General features: G+C 45.7%; 1 protein-coding gene across 1 annotated transcript; it reads left to right on the top strand.

The window, feature by feature from the left end:
* The first annotated feature begins 314 nt into the window (after positions 1-314).
* Positions 315-23257, top strand: HDC (histidine decarboxylase). Its single transcript, XM_004325124.3, has 12 exons — positions 315-345; positions 2819-2991; positions 6494-6607; positions 7579-7701; positions 9956-10090; positions 10340-10483; positions 10952-11018; positions 11873-12035; positions 12111-12201; positions 17743-17841; positions 21950-22051; positions 22187-23257. The coding sequence occupies exons 1-12, from the start codon at positions 315-317 to the stop codon at positions 22928-22930; spliced, it is 1986 nt and encodes a 661-aa protein (XP_004325172.2). The 3' UTR covers positions 22931-23257.
* Positions 23258-26020: the final 2763 nt, after the last annotated feature.

Genomic DNA, 26020 nt, shown 5'->3' with positions numbered 1-26020 from the left:
TGAATCTGGGACCAGAAAGAAATGAGGGCTCTTTACCATATCCACCTGGAGGCTGCCTGCTAAGTGCACTGTTTAATTTAGAGGTGCCTTTTATCCTAGATCTCTGGACCAGCTAAAGTTGTGGTCACTGTTCCCAGCAAGGACTGGGGGGAGGAGGGGTGGAATTAATTAAACATAGAGGAAGGGCCACTGAAGGGCGGAGCTAAGGTGGAAGAGAGGAGAACCCTTTAAATAAAGGGCGCACATGGGCTGCCCAGGAGCACACCCTCCACCTCCTCCGTGTTGTCGGTGAGAAGGAGCTAAGCCCCAGGGAGATGTTGGAGCCTGAGGAGTACAGAAGGAGAGGTGAGCACGGGCATCCCTGGCCCTCTTCCCTGCTGCCACTCTTGTAGGAACTGCTGCTTAGATTTTGGGGTATCTTTTTTTTTTTTTTGCGGTACGCGGGCCTCTCACTGTTGTGGTCTCTCCCGTTGCAGAGCACAGGCTCTGGACGCGCAGACTCAGCGGCCATGGCTCACGGGCCTAGCCGCTCCGTGGCATGTGGGATCCTCCCGGACTGGGGCACAAACCTGTGTCCCCTGCATCGGCAGGCGGACTCTCAACCACTGCGCCACCAGGGAAGCCCTTTGGGGTACCTTTTGACTGGAGTGTTAGAATTGCCTTCTGAGAGTTGGCTTCCACAAAATTTTTCCTGAGAAGGGAATGTGGGATCAGAGTTTAAAACTTTTTTCAACCTCTCTTTCATCCTCCCCCTCATACACCAACTCTCATGTGCGTCCACACTACTGTGCCAGGCTTTTCCTTTCTTCTTTCCCACGGAATAGGGGATTTGGGTTTCTGAAATACTAAATGGGTACAGGGGGATTATTCATGTTCTGAAGTAGAAAAGAATTTCCCTAAATCTTCTGCAGTCATGCAAAATCTCATCTTCCTTCCTCTTCATTTCTCTATGTGTGAATCTGTCTGTAGAGTTCTTTCATTTAGTCATTCGTTCCATAAATATTTAAAGAGCACCTACTCTGTCTCAAGCCTTGTGTGATGAGCAAAACCAAATGGTTGTCTTGTCTTCAGGCACGGCTGTCCTAAGAGGGAAAGTAAGTAGTTGCTTATAATTTCTCTCTCCATAAAGTTTTATATCCTCATCCCCTCTAGTAGGTTATTTTGCCTAAAATTTCTTTGCTGTAAGGCATGGTCCCATGTTAAAATCCAACTTTTCCTCTCTTTCATCTACCCAGACATAACTCACTAAGTGGCTATCAGTCTTTTTTTAAAAAAAAAAAAAAACCTTTTTATTTTATATTGGAGTATAGCCGGCTAACAATGTTATGACAGTTTCAGGTGCACAGCAAAGTGACTCAGCCATACATATACATGTATCCATTCTCCCCCAAACTCCCCTCCCATCCAGGCTGAATGACTATCAGTCTTTACACTTCAGTGGACATTAGCTTATTCCATTGCTTTCCAAAGGCACTCAGCCGAGAGCTGGTTTTATTGGCTGTGGATGTTTATCCTGTGAGTGGAACACAAAAACATTCCATGTGGTCCCTGGGTAAGTGGAGGGCTAGGTCCAGGGCTCTCAGAGCTCTGGAGGGATGCTGCTGCAGTTATGAAAGGCATCGGGCCGTTGGAGGGTTGGAGGAGAGCACAAAGAAGAGAGAAGGGTGCTGGAAGTTTTCACAGTTTTGTCTGGGACTGGTCCTGCTTATAAGAATTTTGCATGAGCTGATGCAGTTGGGAAGACATCGGCTTCCCTTTCCTTGTCTCTCTCGCTCTTTTGCAGGGGGAAAAGGAGGCTAGTGAGTACTAGGGAGGAATGATAGATATTGAGAGAGACACAGAGGGGGAGATGAACACACAGACACAGACACAGAGAGGAAGAGAAGCAATGAGAGAGAGAGAAAAAGAGACAGAGATGAAGAGACAGAGGCTCTGAAGACAGAGACCCTTTCCTGGAGAAATGAAAGGGAAGAAAGAATAGACAATTTGCAGTGGCTTCAAGTATTCGACTTGGCTGTCTTTCTTCCTTATTCTTTTATTCATTCATTTGATAAAATTTGTTGAGCATCTGAAAACTGTTCTAGGTACTGAGGTATTGGTGGAGGCAGAGCGAGGGAGATAAATTGGTTAAGACATGGCCCTGCATTTCCCCAAGATTTCAGGCTAGTGCAGGGTTCTTAGTCTGGGCCTGTGGTTGTGCTTTGGGGAGTCCATGAACCTCAGAAATTACACACAAAATTGTGTGTATACAAGTCTACCGTTTTAATCAGATTCTCAAAGAAGTTCATGGGTCCAAAAATGTGGGGAATTACTGGTCCAATGGGAATGGTGAACAAATACATTTTTTACCTTTTATCAGAACCTAGTGTGGGAGCTTGCCATCTGTGCCAACAAGGAGTATAGGGGGTGTGTGTGCAATTTCTGGATAGAAAGAGCCGCAGCGCTTCTACTGAATCTGTAAGGTGATGAATGCATAGACCCTCTGTTTTTTGAGAAGAAAAGAAAGGTGGGAGAGCTGATCAAGATTCATATGGCAAAGGGAAGGGGAGGAAAAAGAAATCCTTTACTTTGTTGTTAGAGCTTGATGCCTTGGAGATTTCCCCTCTTATTCATTTCATTTAAGTGAAAATTTAAAATTCACTTTTAAATTTTTTAATTGAAGACAAGCTGTCTGCTGGGGGTCAGACCCTCCACCATTCAGCCCATGAATCCTTCTCCTTCTTCACCCAGTCTCCTGATCCCGATGCTAGGGCGACGGGCACACATTGGCCAGGCCCAGTCAGGGGACATGAGCCTGGCTTCTCTGCCTCCCTTGTAGGAAAGGAGATGGTGGATTACATCTGCCAGTACCTGAGCAGCGTGCAGGAGCGGCGGGTGACTCCGGATGTGAGGCCTGGCTACCTGCGGGCCCAGCTGCCCGAGAGTGCGCCTGAGGAGCCCGACAGCTGGGACAGCATCTTTGGGGACATTGAGCGAATCATCATGCCCGGGGTGAGACGCAGTCACCACAGGGTGATTCTGGATGTCGGGGTGTAGGTGTGGGGGGGGGGGGTCGATGGGCCTGGAAAGCCTTGGGTAACCCTAAGATAAGCCCTCAGCCCCTTGGCCACCGACATCCCAGACTGTCTTCTGGGCATATGGAGGGCCAGGACTTTGACTGAAGTTAGGTTTCTGGTGCCAGGGCTGACCTGTAGAGTTGGGTAGGGAGCAAGACGGAGTAAGAACTGCATCCCAGGGCCTGTCTGACAGAAGGGTGGAAGTCGGATGGGATGAGGTGAGTAGTGAAGATTGGGCCCGAGGGGGAAGGACGAATGTGGGAAGCAAGATGGAGAGAGGAGGTAGGAGATGGTCCCTGAAGCCCCCGTTGGCAGAGCCAAGGAACTCTCCTACAGAATCCTGAGATGTGCCAAAGGGAAGGAGGGAAGCCAAAGCACACCTCTCCGAGGGTACCCCGGTTGTCAGGTTGGGTGGGCCGGGAAGCTGAGCGAGTCCTGGTCAGCCCCCTCCTTTCTCCTCCATGAAGTGGGAACCCTGTCCTTCCTAACCAAGGGAGGTATCCTGATTGAACTGCTTTTCAGGAGTAGGAAGGAGCTTTCCCTGAATCATCTATACTCTCAGTGACAAGGGGCATAGCCTGGTGACAGTGCTAGTGGGGCCAGGGAACAGACAGAGGCTGGCTGAAGCCTGGGGCTTGTGCTGAAGCTGCCGTGTGCTGTGACAATGTCCCCGACCACCAGGAGCTGGGCCAGGCGCTCCTGCTGAAAGTGCACCATCCTCCTCTCACGGAAGGGCTGCCTTTTATTGTGCTCCACGCCACGTGCCAGGCCCTGTACTAGCCACATGGTGGACTGGCTTGTTTTATCCCCAAATGACCTTACGATCCATGTTTTATGAAGAAACTGAGGCTCAGAGAAGTTAGTTGTCTTCCCAGAGTCACAGGTCTCCCTGCTTGGGGCACTGGTGTCATGAACCACGTGTGTCCAGCAGCTCTTCCCCAGGATGACTTGATATTTGCTCCCATCATCCCCAAAGAGCTTTGGACTTAGATGTGATAGAAATACACCTGGAGGCAGGGGTGGGGGGGATATTTCTGTTTTATTTCAAACACAGACAGAAAGTGATGGCAAGTTTGTACAAAGCCAAATATTCATCTCTCTGACCATTCAGCCTATTTTGTAAGCATATTTTGAAAATTTCGGTATCAGTAAAACTCTACCAGGGAGGCTAGCTCCACAATAAGATTATCTCATGGATTTCATTCTGTAAAATGTAATCTGTGGAGGGGCCAACCGTAATTTGGTAGTGAGACTGAAAGCAGCTGTCAGAAGAGATGGAAATGAGCTGATTCATTTGACTGAAAGAAATTCCAGCAGTTGCTGGGGGTGCAGTTAAAGAGGCTCATTTCTGGGCCAGGAGGTCTGTCTGTTTTGATAAGCATTCCTCTGGCTTATCTTATCTTATGTATCTTATTAGAACAGACAATTGCCTCTTGATAGGACCAGGAGGTGGAAGTCCTTCTCTGGGGTTTCCAAAATACTGTCACTAATCACATCAGTAATGAAGACCCAATCTTTCATCTCATCTCTCAGGCTGCAACAGCCTCTGAGAGTTGGCCTGAAAGCCGTTGGCCCTTTGCTTTCTCATTAGGGTCAGCGCCTCCTTTAAAACTGGATTAATTTTCCCCTCCATGCCACCTCCTAGACACAAGGAGAAGAAAAACTGTCTTTTTGCTTTAATTCCAACCCTGGTTAGAGAAACCCCACCTACTCTTAATGAGGGAGGGAGAGTAGAGCAAGGGGAGAAGGCAGGGTGCCACCCTGCTTAGGTGCTGGGCTGCAGAGTCAGGCAGCCCTGGGTTTCTGACATCTGTCCCTATGAGGTATATGTGATCATGGGGATGCTGTCTCTCTCCACCAGCCCCAACTGTTATCTGTAAAACAGGGATAACGTTAGAACCTACCTAATAGGAGTGCTGTGAGAATTAAACAAGATAAAGCATAGAAAGTGGAAGATATTGTCATTACCTATGAGGCCGTCTGCCTGGTGAAGGTTGGAGGACGAGGTCTGATTATCTAAGAGTCAAGTCAGGATATGTGATATGTCCATCACCATGTGATTAGCTTACCGTTAACATTAGTGCTTTACATTTTACAAATTTCCTCCCAGGCTGATCCACACAACAACCCCAGGAGACAGGATTTATTTTATGATGAGAAACTGAGGTTGAGAGAGGTACAGGAGAGGATCCTGGTTTTATGAGGTGGGGATTGGATGAAAAATTTGGGACCCGCCCCCTTAAGAAAAAAAATTAAGAATGGATCTTGAAAGAGACCGATGCAAACATGGGACCTTGACGCATAAGTTCATTAGCTTCACAATAAGTCTACGGGGTCACACAGCTGGTTACGGCAGGGGTAGGACTGGAACCTGTGTCCTTGGGCTTAAATCTTATGCTCCTTCTACCATACACACTGTCCAGGACACCGTCCTTGCTCTTAAAGGGTTAAAGGGATTTGTGTACACGAAATAACTCGATAATACACTAAAATGTTATCTCATGAGTTCTCAGTAGCGTGAAGCATCTCGAATGAGAACATTCCATGGGCTCGGGGGAAGGAATCAAAGGCAGATGGGGACCTGGGGAAGGGTTCATGGAGGAAATGAATATTTAGTGGCTTTCTAAGAGTTAGCAGATTTTGGAAGGTCCCATCTGTATGAGAAGTGCCTTCCTGTCAGGGGACACAGCTTTGCTCAAAGACATGAACGCAGATACGAACAGGGTATGATTGTAGAACAGTGAGATGAAGCCAGATTAGATAATCAGTGAGGCCAATGAGCCACCAAAAATGTTTCTGAGAGCAGTTGTAGGAGGCCCTTCCTGTCCACGGGCCCCTCCTTTCATCCGGTTAATCTAACTGTGGGCTCAAGGGTTAACCTGGAGGCAGTTTCCCATGCCCTTGGGCTGGTATTTCTGTCTTCTAGTCTCCTCTCCCCATCCCCACTGGGAAGCTAAGGACAGCTTTGAACCCAGGCACACTGTCCCTCTGCAAGAGTGCATGCCCAAAGAACTCTGGATACTTTTTGCAAGAGACTGGATGAGACAAGCAACCTGCTCTTCCAGAGCTCACAGTCTCCCCTTCCTCTTATTACTGGGTAGGAGCAGTGCGGCGGGTAAGCTTTGGAGACTAATGCAAACACTACCCAGAATCCACAACTCTAATTCCCATAGCAATTTTCATCTTGCATATTCCCTTCTGGTCTCTGCGTGTGTGCAAAGCTCCACTGATGAACTAGTTCAGAATGTGAGAAACGTGGGTGGCAAGAACACTGTGACTATGCCTTACTTTTAGGGATTTGTGCCGCTTGTTGGTTGTCTTAAAAGTGTCAGCCAGTCTCTAGAGTGGGTGCTGCCCCTTGCCAGGGAGGGTCTCTTGAAGAGGAAAGCCTCCGGTAGCTGCCCCTGGTGCCACCTGTGTACATGCTCTGCTTCCAGGTGGTACACTGGCAAAGCCCCCATATGCACGCCTACTACCCAGCTCTCACCTCTTGGCCATCACTGCTGGGAGACATGCTGGCTGATGCCATCAACTGCTTGGGATTTACCTGGGTGAGTAACCATGGCTGCAGCTATAACCAGTGGAAAAGGGGACATGGCAGGAAGTGAAATCCTGGGGCAGACATATTTTGTCCGGATCTCTGAACAGGGTTTCAAGTTAAATATTAACAATGGCTACATTACTTGAGCTTAAGCTTTATAAAAATGATCTCATCTTATTCTTCAACCCTGTGAAATTATGAGTAGTGGCCCCATTTTGTAGGGGCGAATTAAGAAATGAAGGCTTAAGTAATTTATCTCTCCAAGACCACATAGTTCATGAGACAGAGATGAGATTTGGACCAAGATCTGGTTATTGCCACAATTTGTTACACTCTCTAAACACTTTGGTGCCTGTGGGTACAACCTTCCCCTTGCTCTTGTCTTTGAGGGGTGAGGGATATGCCCTAAGGCTTCCCTTAATAACCCCTTAAGCACCAATCAGCTTTAAATTGTGCCACAAGCCTCCTAGAACAGCTCTCTATTTTAAGCCTGAACTGTTACAGGATGTGTGTGTGTATGTGTGTGCGTATGTGTGTGTGTGTATGTGTGTGTGTGTGTGTGTAGGGGTGGGTGGGTGGAGTGGGTTGGAAGCTGGGAGACTTGCTATCTTTTCCGGGAGGAAGTGCTTTCTTTCTTAGTCTTAAAACTTCCCCCTGGCCTTTAGAATGCTTTTCAGCTGGGTATTTTAGGGACTTTGGGGGCCAAATGGAAGCAGTCATTTCTAGGACTGTTTTTCCATCGGGCCTTGGAGTCGCAGGAGAATCCACCTCATTGAGGATGGCATGAACCAAAGCCCCACATTCTTTCCCCTTTCTGGTTTGGCAGAGGATGAAGACGCCACAGGATCTAAAAGTGACGCCTTCTTCAGGATCAAGACAGGCCTGGGGAGGGTCAAGGCAGAGACGGATGTGTTTCTGGGGCTGGTGGGGACATCTTGGTGCCCTGGGGCACTCCAGATGACATTGCTTTCCCTCTTTCAGGCTTCCAGCCCTGTGTGCACGGAACTGGAGATGAATGTCATGGACTGGCTGGCAAAAATGCTGGGACTTCCAGAGCACTTCCTGCACCACCACCCTGGCAGCCAGGGGGGAGGCGTCTTGCAGGTACGTCCATTGGCAAAGCTCCTCCTAGCATAGGGACTAAGTAGGGAAAGATAAGCCAAACTTGCCCGGGTGATTCTCATGTTTTCCATGGAGTTTCCCCCATGTCACTCACACCACCACTGTCCCTGCCAGCACCATCACCATTACCATCATAACTCTCATGACTGACACCACCATCACCGACGCCACCAGCTCCACCACAGTCCCCACTCCCACCTTTGTTGCCACTACCATCTTGACTTCCATTGCCTTTATACCATGGCCATGACTGTCTCCACTCTTCTTTTAGTTTTTCTTTGAAAAAAATTAAAAAGTCAACACATTTCTAGTATTACTTGATTCAAGTTTCTTAGTTTATAATCTGACATCTCCCCTCTCTTGTCCCATTTTACACCTTATGGTAAGTGGAAAAGAGAAGGCAAGTAGAGACTTCTTTCCCTCCCTCTTAGGTCCAGGAGATTTTTGGCAGTGAGAGAAATTAACAATATAGATTGATGTATCTTATAATCCTGTCTTTTGAGTATCTGTCAAATGACAGTTGTTCAAATATTTCTTTTGTTATCAAGAGTAGTGCAGCATAGTGGAGCTTGAGGGGTGCTTCCTGTAGACCGTGCACACTGTTAGGTACTTTTGCATCTATAAACCCTTGCCATTCATGAGGGTTTGGTTCTGAGACCTTTGAGAACCCCCAGATTCTTGAATTATTCTGTAATGTGTAATTTTCTTGATTTTATGATATATAAGATAGAGAAATAATAATAATTCCTTCAAAAGGTGGATGTGAGGATTCAAAGATTTCTTCTATTAAATAAAAATAGCCATGCTGCCCTGAGATGAGAACTGGAAAGTTTGCTGGGCCCATTTGCTAGCTAAGTGACTCCCTCTGTCACTCCAGTCTTTTACCAAGATTAAAATCTGACCCTCACAAGAAAGACAAATTACGGCATGTTGTGGACCTTCTGGGTTGTTAGCAGATAGTTATAGCTTCCAATATTATATCTGGAAAAACATGCTAAATGCCTGCTGGGCATGATCTTGCTTTTCATTTAATTATCTCAAGAACCCTGTAGGTAAATAGTGTCATCCCCAATTTTTGAAATAAGAGCACTGAAGCTCAGAGAGGTTAAAAACTTGCTCCAGGTCACACAGCTGGTAAGTGGAAGAATGAGGATTCAAACCTGACCCTGTCTAAATCCAAACCATGCTTTCTCCTGTATCCATCAGCCACATGAACTTGGTTTAGTTCTGTAACCTCTCTGAGCATCACTATTCTCATAGGTAGACAGGAATCACAAGTGTCGCAGGTTTGATAAGGAGCAAATGCGATAGCAGAAAGTGTTTTGTGAACTGTGAATAGCTGTACAGATGGAAGGTGGTCTTATTATATTATTATTACTATTCTGCTGGCTTCCTTATTGTGGAGTAATTTTCAGCCACTGAATATCTTGTGGGATCTGGTCTATAGCATTTCCTGTGACATGGTCTCTAGGCTTTTCAGCAGGGAGCAATCAGCTGTAGGTCACCTAAGGATTTCAAGAAGCAAAGACACCAAAGACTGAGCAAATGAATGATGAGAAACCATCAAGATTTCTGTGAAGTTGCTGAGGTGGCCCCCAGGATTCCCACAATCATGGCCAGAGCAAAATCCTACCCAACCCTTTTTTGGTTAATCAATACTCCCACTCTGGTAGGCAGCTAAAGGGATGCTCTCTATTTTATAAATGGAAACGAGCCTTCTGGAGGGGCAATATTAGCTCAAGATCACAAGAGCCATCAGCAGCAAAACTGAGGCCAAAGTTATCTCTCAAGTAGGCCAGGACCCTCTCTCTCTGGGATATCTCTGTGGAAACAAACTCCATTTCCACACCTAATACATTGAAAGTTCTTTTTTTTTTTTTTTTAACATGGGGAGCGAACATATCTACAAGCAGACTTGTATCTAGCATTCTCTGAACGTTCTCTTTTTGGTCTTTGTGGCCTAATAAAGATGTTGAAAATTTGCTTTCATGACTTCCCTGAAAATTATAGGAGAGGGAGGTGTCCCAGGAATGCATAGGAAGTTGTGAATGTAGAATGTACAATAGGCATGTGAGCTGGGGGGAAGGGCAACTCCTTAGGCAGGAGCTGTGTACTTCCTCAGGAATAGCTATTAAACACACACACACACACACACACACACACCCCTACAAAACCTGGGGCAGTTGCCAAGGGATTACATGGAGAGGCTGCCACTGGGAACCTTCTTCCATTGCAGAGCACAGTCAGTGAGTCCACCTTGATCGCCTTGCTGGCAGCAAGGAAGAACAAAATCCTAGAAATAAAAGCGTCTGAGCCCGGGGCGGATGAGTCTTCCCTGAATGCCCGGCTTGTTGCCTATGCCTCCGACCAGGTGAGTTGCCCAACATAAGCCAAACCTTCAGGTAGGGCTTGGCTTCTGGAGTCTTAGTCCTTGAGTGATTTCCCTGTAGACATGAGCCCGCTGGGTTCAGGGCAGCCCAGGCCTCAGAGGTTGTCCAAGGAACCCTGGAGGAAGACAAACGTCAAATGCTGTGTTTGCTTCCCTTCGTCTGGTTTCAGCAGTTTCTGGGAGTGCTCATTCCAGGATGACTCTGCTAACAGCTTTCCATTGTCATTCTAGGCCCACTCCTCGGTGGAAAAGGCTGGTTTGATTTCTCTGGTCAAGATGAAATTTCTGCCTGTGGATGACAACTTCTCACTCCGAGGGGAAGTTCTTCAGAAAGCCATCGAGGAAGACAGAGCGCAGGGCTTGGTGCCTGTCTTTGTAAGTCAGACCATGTTCTGAGCTTAGAATGATAGAGCTGGGAGGTGAGGAAGGAGTTTTGTCAGAATTCAGGTAAGTAATGTGCTGCAAACAAGAGCAGAAAGGTCCTCAAATACAGTGTCTTACAAATTATGAGTTAGTGTGCTAGGAAATAAATTTTGTGGGTCAGAACCAACATTAAAAGAAGAAGAAAAAAGAAATAGGATGGAAAATATGAGAGTACGTTCCTGTGTTGAGAATATGCATTGTTTGGTAAAACTTTTATTTCAAATACACATGTGTATATGTCCTAGGTTGCTATACAAAATGTATTTCTTACTGTGGGTCATGGTAAAATACAGTGTGAAACATACCCTGTTCTAGTGGAATGGGTGGGGTTGATAATATCTGTGAAGAAATCTTTTTTTTCAGGCCAAATGTGTCACACGAGCCCACCTTCCCATGTTAACTTCCTCTGTTTTCCTCCAGGTCTGTGCCACACTGGGGACCACTGGGGTCTGTGCATTTGACCGCCTGTCAGAGCTGGGCCCCATCTGTAAGTGTCTGCCCTGTCTGGCTAGGAAGACAAGTAATGAGTTTTAAAATGTTCCCTAGAGCAAGAGCCTGGAAGCAGCTCAGTGCAATTCTCTGGTCCCTCCGTGGTCAATGCACAGAGCGTAGGAAGAGCCACCAGAGGTCATGAGTATCTTCTTCCAGGTAGCCAGGTCACTGCTTTTCCTAGTGGTGGGACCAAGGGTTAGAGCTGACCCCCTTGCATCCTGTCCTCAGAGGCAACAGTGGGAGGACCTCAGGTCTCTCACTCTCTCACTTGCATGTTGAAATCTGCTTAAAGCAGGACATATCTGAAACACAGGGTGAGTGAGTCACAGCCTACTCTAGGCTGAGAAAATGAAAATGAAAAGGTAGGGTAGGGGAAGCCACGGGGTGAGGGGGAGATAAAGGCAGAAAGGAAACCCAAATGTGATTGTTCAAAATCCTCAAGCAAGAAACCCACTAGGAAAGAGAGACACCCCCTCTCTAACATTTGTATTAGATGCATTAACATTGCTCTCTGGGCCAGTGGTAAGTTGGTTTCTGTTCCGGAAAGCTCTGGGTGGAGGCCAAGAGGGTGTCGACCCTCTGGTCGGTGAGAGAAAAGGCCAGGGTGAGGCTCTGTAGGCTCTCCCTGCAGGGGTGGCCGTGCCTCACTCAGCCCCACTCCTTGCACTGACACCCTCCCCCCATGTCCACATGCCTCCGTGTCTCATTCAGCCATGGGCATCCTTTCCCAGCCCTTCCCTTGCAGCCCCCCAGCTGGATGGGCCAGAGAAGAGATGCCTTTTAGCTGGCTGGTGGCAACCCACTCCCACCCCCAGTGCCACCCCCAGTAGGTGATGTTTGCCTCCTCAGGTGCCAACGAGGGGCTGTGGCTCCACATCGATGCTGCCTACGCAGGCACTGCCTTCCTGTGCCCTGAGTTCCGGGGGTTTCTGAAGGGCATCGAGTACGCCGATTCCTTCACCTTTAATCCTTCCAAGTGGATGATGGTGCACTTTGACTGTACTGGGTTCTGGTGAGTGTGGCAGCCAAGCTCCCAGCCTGTGGGGAAGCCATCCTCAGCTACTAATGCCCATTTGGCAACCCACAGGGTCAAGGACAAGTACAAGCTGCAGCAGACCTTCAGCGTGAACCCCGTCTACCTCAGGCACGCCGACTTGGGTGCGGCCACCGACTTCATGGTGAGTGGCCAGGAACGGGCAGCACGGCAGCCTCTGAGACGGAAACGGCCTGAGTCTGATGAGGGTCTCCTTCCCTCACCCGATGAGCCCATCCCATAATATTGCCACTGTGTACCTTTGGTTTCAAGCTGTGCCTAAGCATATAGAATGAAACCCAAAAAACTTTAAAAACCCTAGAGAATGAAACCAACCTTTGAGGTAGGATGCGAGTTTCCTGAGTATTTGTGGCATTTAAAAATTCTCCCAATTCCCTTCTGCCTCTGTCCTGGATAATCTTCTCTGCTCACTCCCTAACAGCAGGGCAGGGTGGAGAATTTCCATGGATAGGAAAAGAGGCTGCTTCCTTAAACTGTTTTCATCCTTTTGTCCCCATCGAGGCACTGTGGGAGGCTCCACGGTGGGGATGGGGCAATAGTTATCCTTCCCGAGGTTCTAGATGCCTCCAAGCATTCCTGCCTTGCCCAGTAGCTGCACCTCAACCTCTAGGCGCTGCCCACATTCTCAGTCTGTACTATCTCTTGGGGAAACAACTTCTTCAGGTTTACTCCTCAGTTTGAAGATGAGCCCTTCCTTTAATTGTAGGGGAGACAGGGATGTAAACTGATAAGTTACATATAACATGGTCAAGGCTAGGCCGAGTGAGACAAGCTTGATTTGGAATTCCATACCAGCAGTGGGCTTTTGGGAGTCATAGTGGACCTCTCTCAGCCTTGACTTTCTCATCTGCAAAATGGGCATGGTGGCACTGATTTCACAGGGTATTGTGAGGCTGCAATGGGAACATACATGTAGATCACTTCTTACTGGGAATGTGGTACATGCTTAATAAATGGTAGGTGTGATATTTCTAAAAGCTCTACTTTTAAGCTGCAGAGATTTGTTATACAGCAAAGAGGTTAAAAACACAGATGAACTGTGTTTGAATTCTGGCTCCTCCATTTATTAACTTGTGTGGTCTTGGGCAACTGGCTTAAGCTATTTAGGTTTTCTCATCTCTAAAATGAGGGTGATAATAACAGTACTAGCTTCTTAGTTAGGCTTGCTGTGAGGAATAAACGAATTAATACAGTGAAGCACAGAGAGCCATGTCTGCCATCTGGGAGTCATTCTTTGTGAAGAGATGGTTCTGTCTTCTCTCCTTGGGCTAAAGTTTCTTGCCCTTTTTTAGTCCTAAAATAATCACTGCATCATCTCTTGATTATATTGGTCATTCTCCCTCGGACCAGTTCACACTTCCTTTAGATTTTTGTTTTTAAAGCTTTTTTATTGGAATTTCAGGCAGTAAGCTTGTAGTGGTTGGGGAGGACCCTCCAAAGGTTGATAAAAATAGAAGAATAATGGTTCTTTCATCTCCACTGCCCTGTCTGATGGGTTTTCAGCACTTTTTGAATTAAAGAAATTTTCACAGCAGCCCAAGGGCCAGATATCTTTAGGGGTAATTCTAGGTTTCTCCCCTGAGTGTGAAACAATGTCCATTTTTCTTTTCTTTTTTTAAAATTAATTAAATTAATTAATTTATTTTTGGCAGCATTGGGTCTTTGTTGCTGTGCACGCGCTTTCTCTAGTTGCATCGAGCGGGGGCTACTCTGTTGCAGTGTGTGGGCTTCTCGTTGCGGTGGCTTCTCTTGTTACGGAGCACGGGCTCTAGGCACGTGGACGTCAGTAGTTGTGGCTCGCCAGCTCTAGAGCACAGGCTCAGTAGTTGTGGTGCATGGGCTTAGTTGCTCTGCAGCATGTGGGATCTTCCCGGAGCAGGGCTTGAACCCGTGTCCCCTGCATTGGCAGGTAGATTCTTAACCACTGCACCACCAGGGGAGGCCAATGCCCATTTTTCTATAAGTGAACTTGGATCATCGTAACTTAAGAGCATTTTCTTCCCTTGGCCCATTTTGGATTTTCTGTTACTTTTTTGTGTTTTTGTTTTTTGTCCGCAACAGTATCTCAGGATCTTTTTGTGGTTCATTCCCATCAGTTTGGAGATTTTACAGTGCTCTCTCTCTTCCAGATCACTTCTAGAAATATTAAATTATACTTTTCTTAGCACTGGTCCAGAATGTGCTACTTTATCTTTTCCTTCCCTCACCTCTAATCCTATGGATTTAATTTTTAAGTCTCAAAGAAACTCCTAGAAAACTGAAGCTGCTGTCTGTTATGATCCTGGGGGTCTTCACTGCTACTTTGCCCCTTGCTCCAAGCTCTTTTTCACCCAGGTGGCTGAAGCTTTAAATAAAAGCCCAGCCAGGGCTTCCCTGGTGGCGCAGTGGTTGAGAGTCCACCTGCCGATGCAGGGGACACGGGTTCATGCCCCAGTCCGGGAAGATCCCACATGCCGCGGAGCGGCTGGGCCCATGAGCCATGGCCGCTGAGCCTGCGCGTCCAGAGCCTGTGCTCCACAACGGGAGAGGCCACAACAGTGAGAGGCCCGCGTACCACAAAAAAAAAAAAAAAAAAGCCCAGTCATTTTGAGATGAGCCAGAAATAGAGCAGCATCCTGGGAGAGACGACTTAGGGACTTCATCCCTTGGGCCCTGGAGCCACCTAAAATCAGGGCTAGATTCTTCTGACATCAGGAAGCTCCCTCACCTCCCCCCAACTAGTGGAGGGGGAATTGTCTTGTTCTTGGCTGTGAGACCGGCAAAACCTTGAAAGGATGCAGAGAAGACTTGGGAATGCCTTGAGTTAATGAAGAGCCATGTCCAAATTTCCTGTTCCAGCAGAAAAATATCTGCTAGAACCACCCTGCTGGGTCAGCATGGATTGGTTTTGGAATACTGACAAGAGGAACAGCTGGGGATATGGTCAGACTGTAAAGAAATCAAAATTAAAATCATCTCTGCCTCTCATTTAATTGGCTTGTGAATTATTGTAGTCAATTGGCCATAACCATCTGGAAAACAATGTTTTCAGAGGCCACTATTATCCATTCATTAGTCTCCATCTGGAGTGTCCATCTAACAAAGGGTGGAGTTGACGCTCTCCCTGTTACAGGGAAAAGAAAGTCCCCATGCTGGTCCTCAGCCCTGGAGTTTTTTTTGCTTGGAAATCCAAGGCTTAGTGCTTGATATAGAGAAACATTGTCCATCAACAATGTTGATGTTGGACAAGGGGTCATGTCCAAACTGTGCCTGGGTCAGGAAACTGGGACAAAGGATGAAGGTGTGCACAGTTTTGAGGATTAGGCAATCCTGTGGAGGAACAGATAAATATTCGATGGGAAAAATATTTATTTTTTGTCAACAGAAATTGTGGTGATGCTTTCTGACATTTGAGGAAGAGGTCATTAGAAATCACACTACTCATCAGAATAATTGCAAATGTGTGCTAAACCCTTTGCTCTGTTTACAGATCAGAGAAATCGATTTGGAATTGGTTTGAAAATTTTCAGACCTTTGGTGCCCGAAACCTTGAACTTTAAGCTCTGTTGAATTTGGTCATCAGGAACAGAGAGTCAGTTTTAGTCTAACAAAGGCCGAGATATAGATGTTTATTTGCAGTCTGAGGGCTGGTGTCCTCCTGAGGGCATAGAACGTCACAGGAAAAATAAGGTCAGGACAGAGAAATTAAATAATAATCATCTTGGTTCTAGGCAGAAACACCATTGTGATTTGTGGCTCACATTTTTATCATCTAAATAGCCAGGACTTATTGACAACTTCCTGTGAAACTCTTCACCCTGGTTCTCCTCACACCACATCCCTGGAGGTGCTGTTCATTCTTTGTCTCACGAGGAGCCAGTGAGGCGGCGATGCTCAAGTAAGAGGTAGAGATGGAGGAGAAACCCAGGTCTGTGAGGCTCCAGCATCTGAGCTCCTGAACCCTATACTTTACATTTTTGTGGGGAAGAGAAATCAAACTCTATTTTCTGCTAGTCAATGTAGATTAGGTTCTTTTAGAGAAAAAAACGTATTGCCCCTATCTTGAATTTCAGCCTGGAATGAAATTTTTTTTTTTACATCTTTATTGGAGTATAATTGCTTTACAATGGTGTGTTGGTTTCTGCTTTATAACAAAGTGAATCAGTTATACATATACATATGTTCCCATATCTCTTCCCTCTTCCGTCTCCCTCCCTCCCACCCTCCCTATCCCACCCCTTCAGGCGGTCACAAAGCACTGAGCTGATCTCCCTGTGCTATGCGGCTGGTTCCCACTAGCTATATACCTTACGTTTGGTAGTGTATATATGTCCATGTCTCTCTCTCGCTTTGTCACAGCTTACCCTTCCCACTCCCCGTGTCCTCAAGTCCATTCTCTAGTAGGTCTGGGTCTTTATTCCTGTCTTACCCCTAGGTCCTTCATGACATTTTTTTTCTTAAATTCCATATATATGTGTTAGCATACGGTATTTGTCTTTCTCTTTCTGACTTACTTCACTCTGTATGACAGACTCTAGGTCTATCCACCTCATTACAAATAGCTCAATTTCGTTTCTTTTTATGGCTGAGTAATATTCCACTGTATATATGTGCCACATCTTCTTTATCCATTCATCTGATGATGGACACTTAGGTTGCTTCCATCTCCTGGCTGTTGTAAATACAGCTGCAATGACTCTTTTTGAATTATGGTTTTCTCAGGGTATATGCCCAGTAATGGGATTGCTGGGTCATATGGTAGTTCTATTTTTAGTTTTTTAAGGAACCTCCATACTGTTCTCCATAGTGGCTGTATCAATTTACATTCCCACCAACAGTGCAAGAGTGTTCCCTTTTCTCCACACCCTCTCCAGCATTTATTGTTTCTAGATTTTTTGATGATGGCCATTCTGACCAGTGTGAGATAATATCTCATTGTAGTTTTGATTTGCATTTCTCTAATGATTAATGATGTTGAGCATTCTTTCATGTGTTTGTTGGCAATCTGTATATCTTCTTTGGAGAAATGTCTATTTAGGTCTTCTGCCCATTTTTGGATTGGGTTGTTTGTTTTTCTGTTATTGAGCTGCATGAGCTGCTTGTAAATTTTGGAGATTAATCCTTTGTCAGTTGCTTCATTTGCAAATATTTTCTCCCATTCTGAGGGTTGTCTTTTGGTCTTGTTTATGGTTTCCTTTGCTGTGCAAAAGCTTTGAAGTTTCATTAGGTCCCATTTGTTTATTTTTGTTTTTATTTCCATTTCTCTAGGAGGTGGGTCAAAAAGGATCTTGCTGTGATTTATGTCGTACACAAAAATAAACTCAAAATGGATTAAAGACCTAAATGTAAGGCCAGACACTATCAAACTCTTAGAGGAAAACATAGGCAGAACACTCTATGGGATGAAATTTTTAAAGCAGCATTTAAAGCAAAGTGTCTTCTCCTTGGTCCAGGGTCATGGACTTGGTTTCTACCTGTGCTGCTCTTAGACAAGGGTTTGGTCACATGACGAGGTAGCCTTTGTGTATCTTGCCTTGGCTTCTCCTTAGCAACAGCCTCGGGCATCATGGTGACACTGTGCATCCCTGGAGGGTTGGGCAGACAACAGATGATAAAGCTCAGGAGTGTGTGTGGGAGGAGCAGGGGTCCCTGTCTCTAACCATGGCACTGTGCTCCTTTGTTCTAGCACTGGCAGATCCCCCTGAGCAGGCGGTTTCGCTCTATTAAACTCTGGTTTGTGATCCGGTCCTTCGGGGTGAAGAATCTTCAAGCACACATCAGACATGTATGTAGTGGGCAGGCCTTGGGAGGAGCCCAGGCTCGCTTTGTGGCCTAGTGGGGAGGAAGGCTGGTTTCTGCTCTGCAGACCTTTCCCAGGGGGATGTGTGATGTATGCCTCAGGTGCCTGGGCCTGTTTGTGAGCTCCCGGGACTTGATGATTCAGGGCGGCCGTCTGTTTGCTAGCTAGAGGATCACTGAGCCGAACATGACACTGAGGGCTGTCTGGTGTCTGTCCCCCACCTGACTGTCTCACCATCCCTTCTGCTATCATCGAGCACTGGGGAGGGATGGCCCGAGAGCCTAGTTTGCAGAGAAGGAAATAGAAAGTAAATCAAAGGGCAGCTTGTGGCCAGGGTAGGAGCCTATCTTTTAAAAAATTACTCTGATTGTCATGGCTGTCTGAAAATTTTAGTCACTATTATGGTTATGCCAGAAACAGGGCTCGCCTGGCTTGGACATGTAGACCTGCAAGTCTGGAACAAACATCCCTGCATGATGTCAAGAGGTATTTACTGAAGGCATATTTGGTACAATTTATTTCAACTCAATTCAACCACACAATTATTGTGCTAGGAAAGAGACCCAGAGGTGAATGAGACAGGCACAGTCCCTCTGTCATAGGCTTCATGGAAGGGGTGGAACTTAACTAAGAATTTTGGTCAGCAGCAATTTTCTCTCATTTTTATGAGTGCCTATGAGAAAGACAAAGTTATTGATAAATACAAGAGGGTTACTCCAAAGATGTTGTCCTTTGTTCCTCTGCGTGTCTTTCCCTGGCCACATTTCCTCTAGGGAATTCCGTCCTCATTAGGCAAACACAAGGCCAAGTGCAGTGGTTGAATCAGTATGTATGATTGGCTTACTGTTGGTAACTTTACATTTGTTATCAACATCAAGGTGTTGGTTAACTGGATGTTTATCAGTGAGTGGCTGTCACCCAGGGACATTAGGCATTTTTGCTCTCTCTCTATCCTCAGACTCAAGACGGGAAGTAGGTAGCTGGGGGATGAGGTGCTGGAGGTTACAGGTTATCATCTGGTTCCAACTCAGGACTGGGTATTCAATGTGCAGGTGCTGGCTAATTACCCTCATGCTGCCTCTCCCAACTCAAAGCCCTGAATTCCCATCGTCTCCCCTTCGCCTACACTAGGCCCAGACTCCTGGGCCCGGCTTTCGAGGACCCAGTTATCAGCCTCTAAGCTCAGGCTTCTCACTGACCCGTTCCAGCTCCATCCTCAGTGTGCCTCTGCACCTTCACCTGTGCATTGCCCTCTTCCATTGCCCTCTCTTCTCCAAATGTTGCTAGTGGATTAAGTTCCGCTTCTCCCAGGAGCTTCCCTGACTATTCCATCTGCCCTCATCTCTGCTTGCTCGGCATTCCTAGGACCACCTACTCAAGCACACCTACAAAACTGAGCTCTAAAAGCTACCAATGTCCCACAAAAGTAAAGGGTGGAACTAAAATGAAGTTGTTTGATGTGAGTTAATTTTATCTCTCCAGCTTGACTGCGATCATAATTATTTTTACTTGCACAGTGTCTTAAAGAAATAACTTATAGGGTTTCATTAGGTTCTTACAACAATGCTTGGGGCAGTCACCCTGATGAACCCCATTTTATGGGTGAGGCTCAGAGATGGTAATTGCCCTGCTTAAGAGAGGAGGGCCTCCTTTCTTTACAGGTCTGGGCTATTTTCTATTATGTGAGCTCTTGAAAGTCATATAAAACCAAGTTGTGTATCTCCCTGTTATAGATTAGTGCTTTAGAGAATGGGATATGAGTTTGATATTTTAGTTCTACCCTTTACTGTTTGGTGACCTTGGACAAATTATTTAAACTTTCCGTGTTTGCCTTCCTAATTTATAAAATGAGAAAATGATAATACCTCTCTCAAAGGTTTATGGTGATGATAAATAATACACATAAAGCCCTTACTTAGTGCAAGACCTAATATTCCACTAAGTACTCAAATATTTCCTATTCCCACTTCCTTTTCCTCCCCCTTCCCCTTTCCTCTTCTTCTTCTTCTCCTTTTCTCCTCCTCCTTCTCCAATTTTTCCTTCTTCCAATGATAATAATTCAACATTGTCGTCACCATCATCTCCTATCACCTACCATAAAAGGGGTTTGTAAATTATTTTTTTAAAGACAGATAGTACATATTTTTGGCCTTGCAGGCCATATGGTCTCTGTTGTGAGTATTCAAGTCTGTCATTGTAGCACAAAAGCCGCCATACACAGTACATTAACAAATAGGCGTGGCTGTGTTCCAAAGGACTTTATTTACAAAAAATGGGTGTGAAGGAGGTGGGGCTCTATTTGGCCTGGGGGCTGCAGTTTGCCCGCCTCTGCCCTAGGATGGTACAGGGCACTGGTTGTAGCCCTGCTTTCATCTCCCATAAAGGTAGGTGGTTTCTGGTGGCGGGATGCTGCCTGTGCTCTTTTCTCTCTCCTCTGGCCCCTCTTCTCTCTTGTTGCCAAGAGCATGTGTTACAGGGGACAACAGAGCATGGCAGGGGGTGTGCTTGGCGACCAGAGACCTGCATTCTGCCACTGCTACCTTGGGGACGCCACTTTCCTTTGTCTCTTTCTAGAAAATGAAGAGGTTGAACAAAGATGACTTCTGGCTCTCTTTCCTTGCTCAGAAGTATCAGTTTCATGGTCTTTGGCTAGCCTGATTGTGGATCTGTACCTGAGATGTCTTACTCATGTAGACTTGAGAAACATTTACACAGAAAGATCTCACAATTGGCAGGACAGGATGGAAATGGGCCTGGAGGGAAGGAGGCACACGGGAGAATCATGACAAAATTAGAAAGTAAACTGCAAAAGTATAAAACAGTGAGAAAACATTTAGCAGGCTGCTTTCCCAGAGAGGGCCTTATGACTTGACAATGAAAAATGCTTAGGGTAGGGATTGGAGACCCTTTTAAACAGACCATGCAGTGGAGAGAGAAAGTGGTTCTGGATCGGGTTTGTAGCAACTTGTTAGCTGAACCCTTTGACTTCTCTTGAAATAGAGTACCCAGTATGAGAACCAGGTGATAGCCATTACTTAGAAAATATTTTCTTGAGATCCTTCTGGATTCCTGGAGAAATTTTTAAAAATGAAAGAAAGGGCAAGTCCTGTCCTTGTTTAGTTAGTAATACTAAGTAAAAAAAAAGAGGAAATTAAAAAATTATAACTTCAGTGAAAGATTAATATGGTACAAAGCTTTAAAACATTTTTATTGTGGTAAAATATAGATAACATAACATTTACAACTTGAACCATTTTTAAGCATACAATTCAGTGACATTAAGTACACTCACAATGTGTGCAACTGTCACTGCTGTCTATTTCCAGAACTTTTCCCATCATCCCCAGCAGAAACTCTGTACCCATTAAACAGGTTTAAAGCCTTCTCCATGGTGTACATGGGTATGATATGTAAAAATATGTTCTTTGTGGAATGTCAGAAAAAAGGGGATGAGGGACATTTGAGGTGAAAAGGTCTGAGAGGCAAGGGGAAGATGTCAACTTAGGATATGGGGGCAGGGCTGCTGACAGCTCACATGGTGCCTTTATGTACAGGAGAAACAAAAGTCTCTTCCTCTGAGCATTTGTAGCCCGTAAGAGGCACCTGGCTGGGAATGCAGAACCTGGTCTGGGTTGTGGCCCCTGCTAGCCCTCTTGGCTTGTCTGTAAGCCAAGATATGTGAAGCCGGGATATGAGGGCATATCCTTGATGGCAAAGCACATGTCTTCTGGGACTTCCCTGGTGGTCCAGTGGTTAGGACTCCACGCTTTCACTGCCGAGGGCCCGGGTTCAATCCCTGGTGGGGGAACTAGGATCCCACGAGCCTTCTGGTTCTGGGAGTGGATTGAAAGAGGCCCCTGAGACATGAGTTCTCAGAGTGGAGCTAATGTGACAAGAAATAGGGAGCCATTGGAGGTTTTATAGTTTGGAATATGAGCAAAATCAAATGGAGAAGAAAATCAGGCAGAAGCCACTTAGGTCTCTTTGGTTCAAAGATGTGACTGGTTTAAACCCGTTTAATAGTGTGGAAGTTTACGCACGGTCGTCTCTTGCCTGTTATTAATCTCAGTTCTCTCGATGTTCACAATTCCAGGGTACTGAAATGGCTAAGTATTTTGAATCTCTGGTCAGAAACGAACCTTTCTTTGAAATTCCTGCCAAGAGGCACCTTGGTTTGGTGGTTTTTCGTCTAAAGGTAATGCCATCTTCCATCTCATGTGAAGGATGTTATTTGGTAATTTTCAGCCTCTTGGAAATGTAAATACTGGGCTTCTGGAGATGCTTACAGGGAATGTGATACAGACTTTACTTCTCTTTATCCTTCAAACAGGGTCCTAATTGCCTCACAGAAAGTGTGTTAAAGGAAATAGCTAAAGCTGGCCGTCTCTTTCTCATCCCAGCCACTATCCAGGACAAGTTGATCATCCGTTTCACTGTGACATCCCAGTTCACCACCAGGGATGACATCCTGAGAGACTGGAATCTCATTCATGATGCTGCCACTCTCATCCTGAGTCAGCATTGTACTTCCCAGCCTAGCCCTCAGGGGGGGAACCTCATCCCCCAAACCAGGGGCCCCAGAGCCTTGGCCAAGGAGCTGTCCTTTCCATCTGTTAGCAGGGCAGGAGATGACCCAGACCAGGCCAGGAAGGTCATCAAGCAGCCTCCACATGTGGGAGCCAGTCCCGTGAGAGGGGAAGGCAGCCGCCACATTGAAACCCTGCTGGACCCACTTGATGACTGCTTTTCAGAAGAGGCCCCAGACCTCACCAAGCACAAGCTGTCCTCCTTCCTGTTCAATTATTTGTCTGTGCAGAATAAGAAGGCAGTGCGTTCCCTCAGTTGCAACAGCGTGCCTGTAGGCGATCAGAAGCCACTGCCCACAGATGGCTCTGTGAAGAATGGCGGCTCCTGCCGCGTCAGAATCTTTTCTAGGTTTCCAGAAGAGATGATGATGCTAAAGAAAAGTGCCTTCAGAAAACTAATCAAGTTCTACAGTGTCCCCAACTTTCCTGAATGCAGTTCTCAATGTGGGCTTCAGCTGCCCTGCTGCCCTCTGCAGGCAACAGTTTAGACCAGGGGGTTCAGCCAGGGTCCATGAATGTGTTTCAGGGAGTCTCTGAAGCCCTCAAAATTGTATGCTGAATTTATGTGCTTATGTTTATGTGCATTTTTCTTGGGAGAAAGCCAATGATTTCTTATCAGATTCTCACAGATGTTCATGACCTATGATAGGATACAAATAGAGAGTTTAAGCCAGCATGATCCAGAAGATTCCAGCACGCTGGTCAGAGAGAAAGGGTCTAGGGTGGTGTATTGACAGGCAGCTTCTGTGGTTTAGCTTGTGACACTGAAACTTTCAAGTTTCATGAAATATAATGTGGAAATAAATTGTGCTTGTCCCTGAAAAAAGCATATCCTGTGTCACTTAATTGACCACTGAAATATTTGTTTTTCTTTTCCATTATGGTTTACTACAGGGTAAAATATAGTTACCTGTGCTATACAGTAGGACCTGTTGTTTATCCATTCTATATATAATAGATTGCATCTTCTAATCCCAGATTCCCAAACCATCCTCCCCCCACCATGCCTTGGCAACCACAAGTCTGTTCTCTATGTCTGTGAATCTGTTTCCGTTTCATAGATAAGTTCATTTGTGTCATATTTTAGATTCCACATATAAGTGATATCATATGGTATTTGTCTCTTTCTGACTTACTTCACTTAGTATGATAATCTCTAGGTCTATCCGTGTTGCTGCACATGGCATTATTTCATTCTTTTTTATGGCCGAGTAATATTCCATTGTATATATGTACCACATTTTTATCCATTCATCGGTCGATGGACATTCAGATTGTTTCTATGTCTTGGCTATTGTAAATAGTGCTGCTATGAACATTGAGTTGTATGTATCTTTTTGAATTATAGTTTAATCAGATATATGCCCAGGAGTGGGATTCCTGGGTCATATGGCAACCCTATTTTTAGTGTTTTGAGGAATCTTCATACTGCTTTCCATAGTGGCTGCACCAATTTACGTTCCCATCAACAGTGTAGGAGGGTTCCTTTTTCTCCACATCCTTTCTAGCACTTATTGTTTGTGGACTTTTTAATGATGGCCATTTTGACTGGTGTGAGGTGATACCTCAGTGAAGTTTTGATTTGCATTTCTCTAAGGATTAGTGACGTTGAGCATCTTTTCATGTGCCTTTTGTCCATCTGTATGTCTTCTTTGGAGAAATGTCTGTTTAGATTGGGTTGTTTGTTACTGAGTTGTATGAGCTGCTTTTATATTTTGGAAATTAAGCCCTTGTTGGTAGTGTCATTTGCAAATATTTTCTTGCAGTGTATAGGTTGCCTTTTTATTTTGTTTATGGTTTCCTTTGCTGACCACTGAAATAAGGATTAGCTAACCAGGGCATGTTCTGGAACCTAAATGAATGTACTTAGGGATTTTGCTTTTTAGTATGCTGAAGATTTGACTTTGTGAGAAAAAGAGTTTGGAGGAGCCCTTGGTATGAAGGCAGACAGCTTGAGTTAGGCACTGTGGCTTACAGTTTATAAATGAGAAAACGGAGGCCACAGGTCACACAGCTTATACGTGGGCAAACCCGGGTCTCCTTGTCCTCAGTAAAGCCCATGCTATTCCCAGCAGACCATACTGTTCACGGTTGTCCTTGATCAGAAGTTCACCATTCAGCAGACCCCTCTAGTCCTTCACTGCTGTTAAATGTTCCCTCTCTCAGTTTGGAACTTGTATATATATTTTTCCTGCACACTATAGTCAAATAAAAGCTGTGCTCACAAGCAGCTTACCCATGGTGAGTTCATGGGCCAAAAAAATTATTTTCTTTCCATTTCAGATGGTGCTTTTACAGGGAGTGGTTCTGAAATTGGTTATATTAACAGTGTTAAAGGTAAACAAAGCTGGCCACTAGTTAAAGTAGTAAGGACAGATTTTTAATCAGTAATAACTACTGCAATAGAAAAAAGAGTCTGGCGTGAACTGGGCTCAACTTGATTTGTTCAGCGGTCACTGGGCATTTTAGAGGGAGAATGGGGGAACAGGAAGGAGGCACGCAGGGACTTAGTAGAGTCAGGGAAGTGAAAAATTACAAAAAGCAGGAAGAGGGGGTTGGTCCATGGGAAGCCCATCTGGGTTTGCTAACTGATGCTTATGGAAGTTAGCCTCCTACCCTCCCACAGAGGCTGGGGGACAGGGGCCCTATCTTCAGGTGTTGGCTGGAATAAACGGTAAATCTTTTGGCAGCCTTGTGTTTTCTCAGGCAGGCATTTTAAGGGGGTGTAGGATCATCCCAGGGGTGTGGCCTTGAGCTGTTAGAAATTATGATATTGTTTTGTCCAAGTCTTTATAGGCCAAGGTTGAGGCCTAGTAGGGAGGAGGGCTCAGAGGAGCCTGGGTAGAGTTTGGTCGGGGAGAGAATCTTTGCCAAGACCTTATAGTTTCATATTACCCTTGCTCTCAATTGGCGGTCGCAGAACTTTGCTGCATACTGGAATCACCTGGGAGCCTTTTTAAAAAGTACTGATGATGCCTGGCTCTCACTCCCAGAAATCTTGATCTAATTGTTATGAGATGGGCCTGGGCTTTGGGATTTTTGACAGCTCCTCAAGTGATTCTAATGTGCAGCAATGTTTGAGAAGTACTGTTCTAGAGCTGCTTGCCGTTCCGAGGGATGTGGGCCGTAGAAGCAGTGGCATCCCCAGGTGCTTCTTATGCACCTTAAAACTTGAGAAGCCCTGCTCCAAGCCAGTGGTTCTCAAATTGAGCCTGCTTCAGAGTCAACAGCAGGGCTTGTTAAAACGTAGCTTGCTGGGCCTATCCCCAGTGGTTCTGACTCAGTAGGTCTGGGGTGGGGTCTGGTCATTTGCATGTCTGACAAGCTCCCAGCTGATGCTGATGCTGCTGGTCTGGGACCACCCTCCGGTCTTCTGTCAGTGCTAGGCGGGAGCTTAGCGATGCCAATGAGCTGTGTGACTTTAGGCATGTACGTCACCTCCCCAGGCTTTTTTTTTTCTTTTATCAGACAAAGAGGTTTGACTAGACACTCTCTAGGATTGCTTTTAGTTCTGCTGTAGCAAATAATACGTATTTGTGTATCTAGTAAATAGACACTGTTAATGTGAGTTTTCAAGA

This window comes from Tursiops truncatus, chromosome 2, assembly GCF_011762595.2.
Source record: "Tursiops truncatus isolate mTurTru1 chromosome 2, mTurTru1.mat.Y, whole genome shotgun sequence".
In the NCBI taxonomy this organism is placed as follows: domain Eukaryota; kingdom Metazoa; phylum Chordata; class Mammalia; order Artiodactyla; family Delphinidae; genus Tursiops; species Tursiops truncatus.
The sequence above is the reverse complement of the archived record's forward strand: the minus strand, read 5'-3'. Positions and strand labels throughout refer to the sequence as shown.

What these genes read in the sequence shown, in the direction of transcription:
- HDC (XM_004325124.3), top strand. Translation starts at nt 315, where the DNA reads ATGTTGGAGCCTGAGGAGTACAGAAGGAGAG. An exon ending in ACTGCTTGGGATTTACCTGG is followed by an intron (nt 6,608 to 7,578) that starts GTGAGTAACCAT and finishes TCCCTCTTTCAG; the next exon opens with GCTTCCAGCCCTGTGTGCAC. An exon ending in AGGGCTTGGTGCCTGTCTTT is followed by an intron (nt 10,484 to 10,951) that starts GTAAGTCAGACC and finishes GTTTTCCTCCAG; the next exon opens with GTCTGTGCCACACTGGGGAC.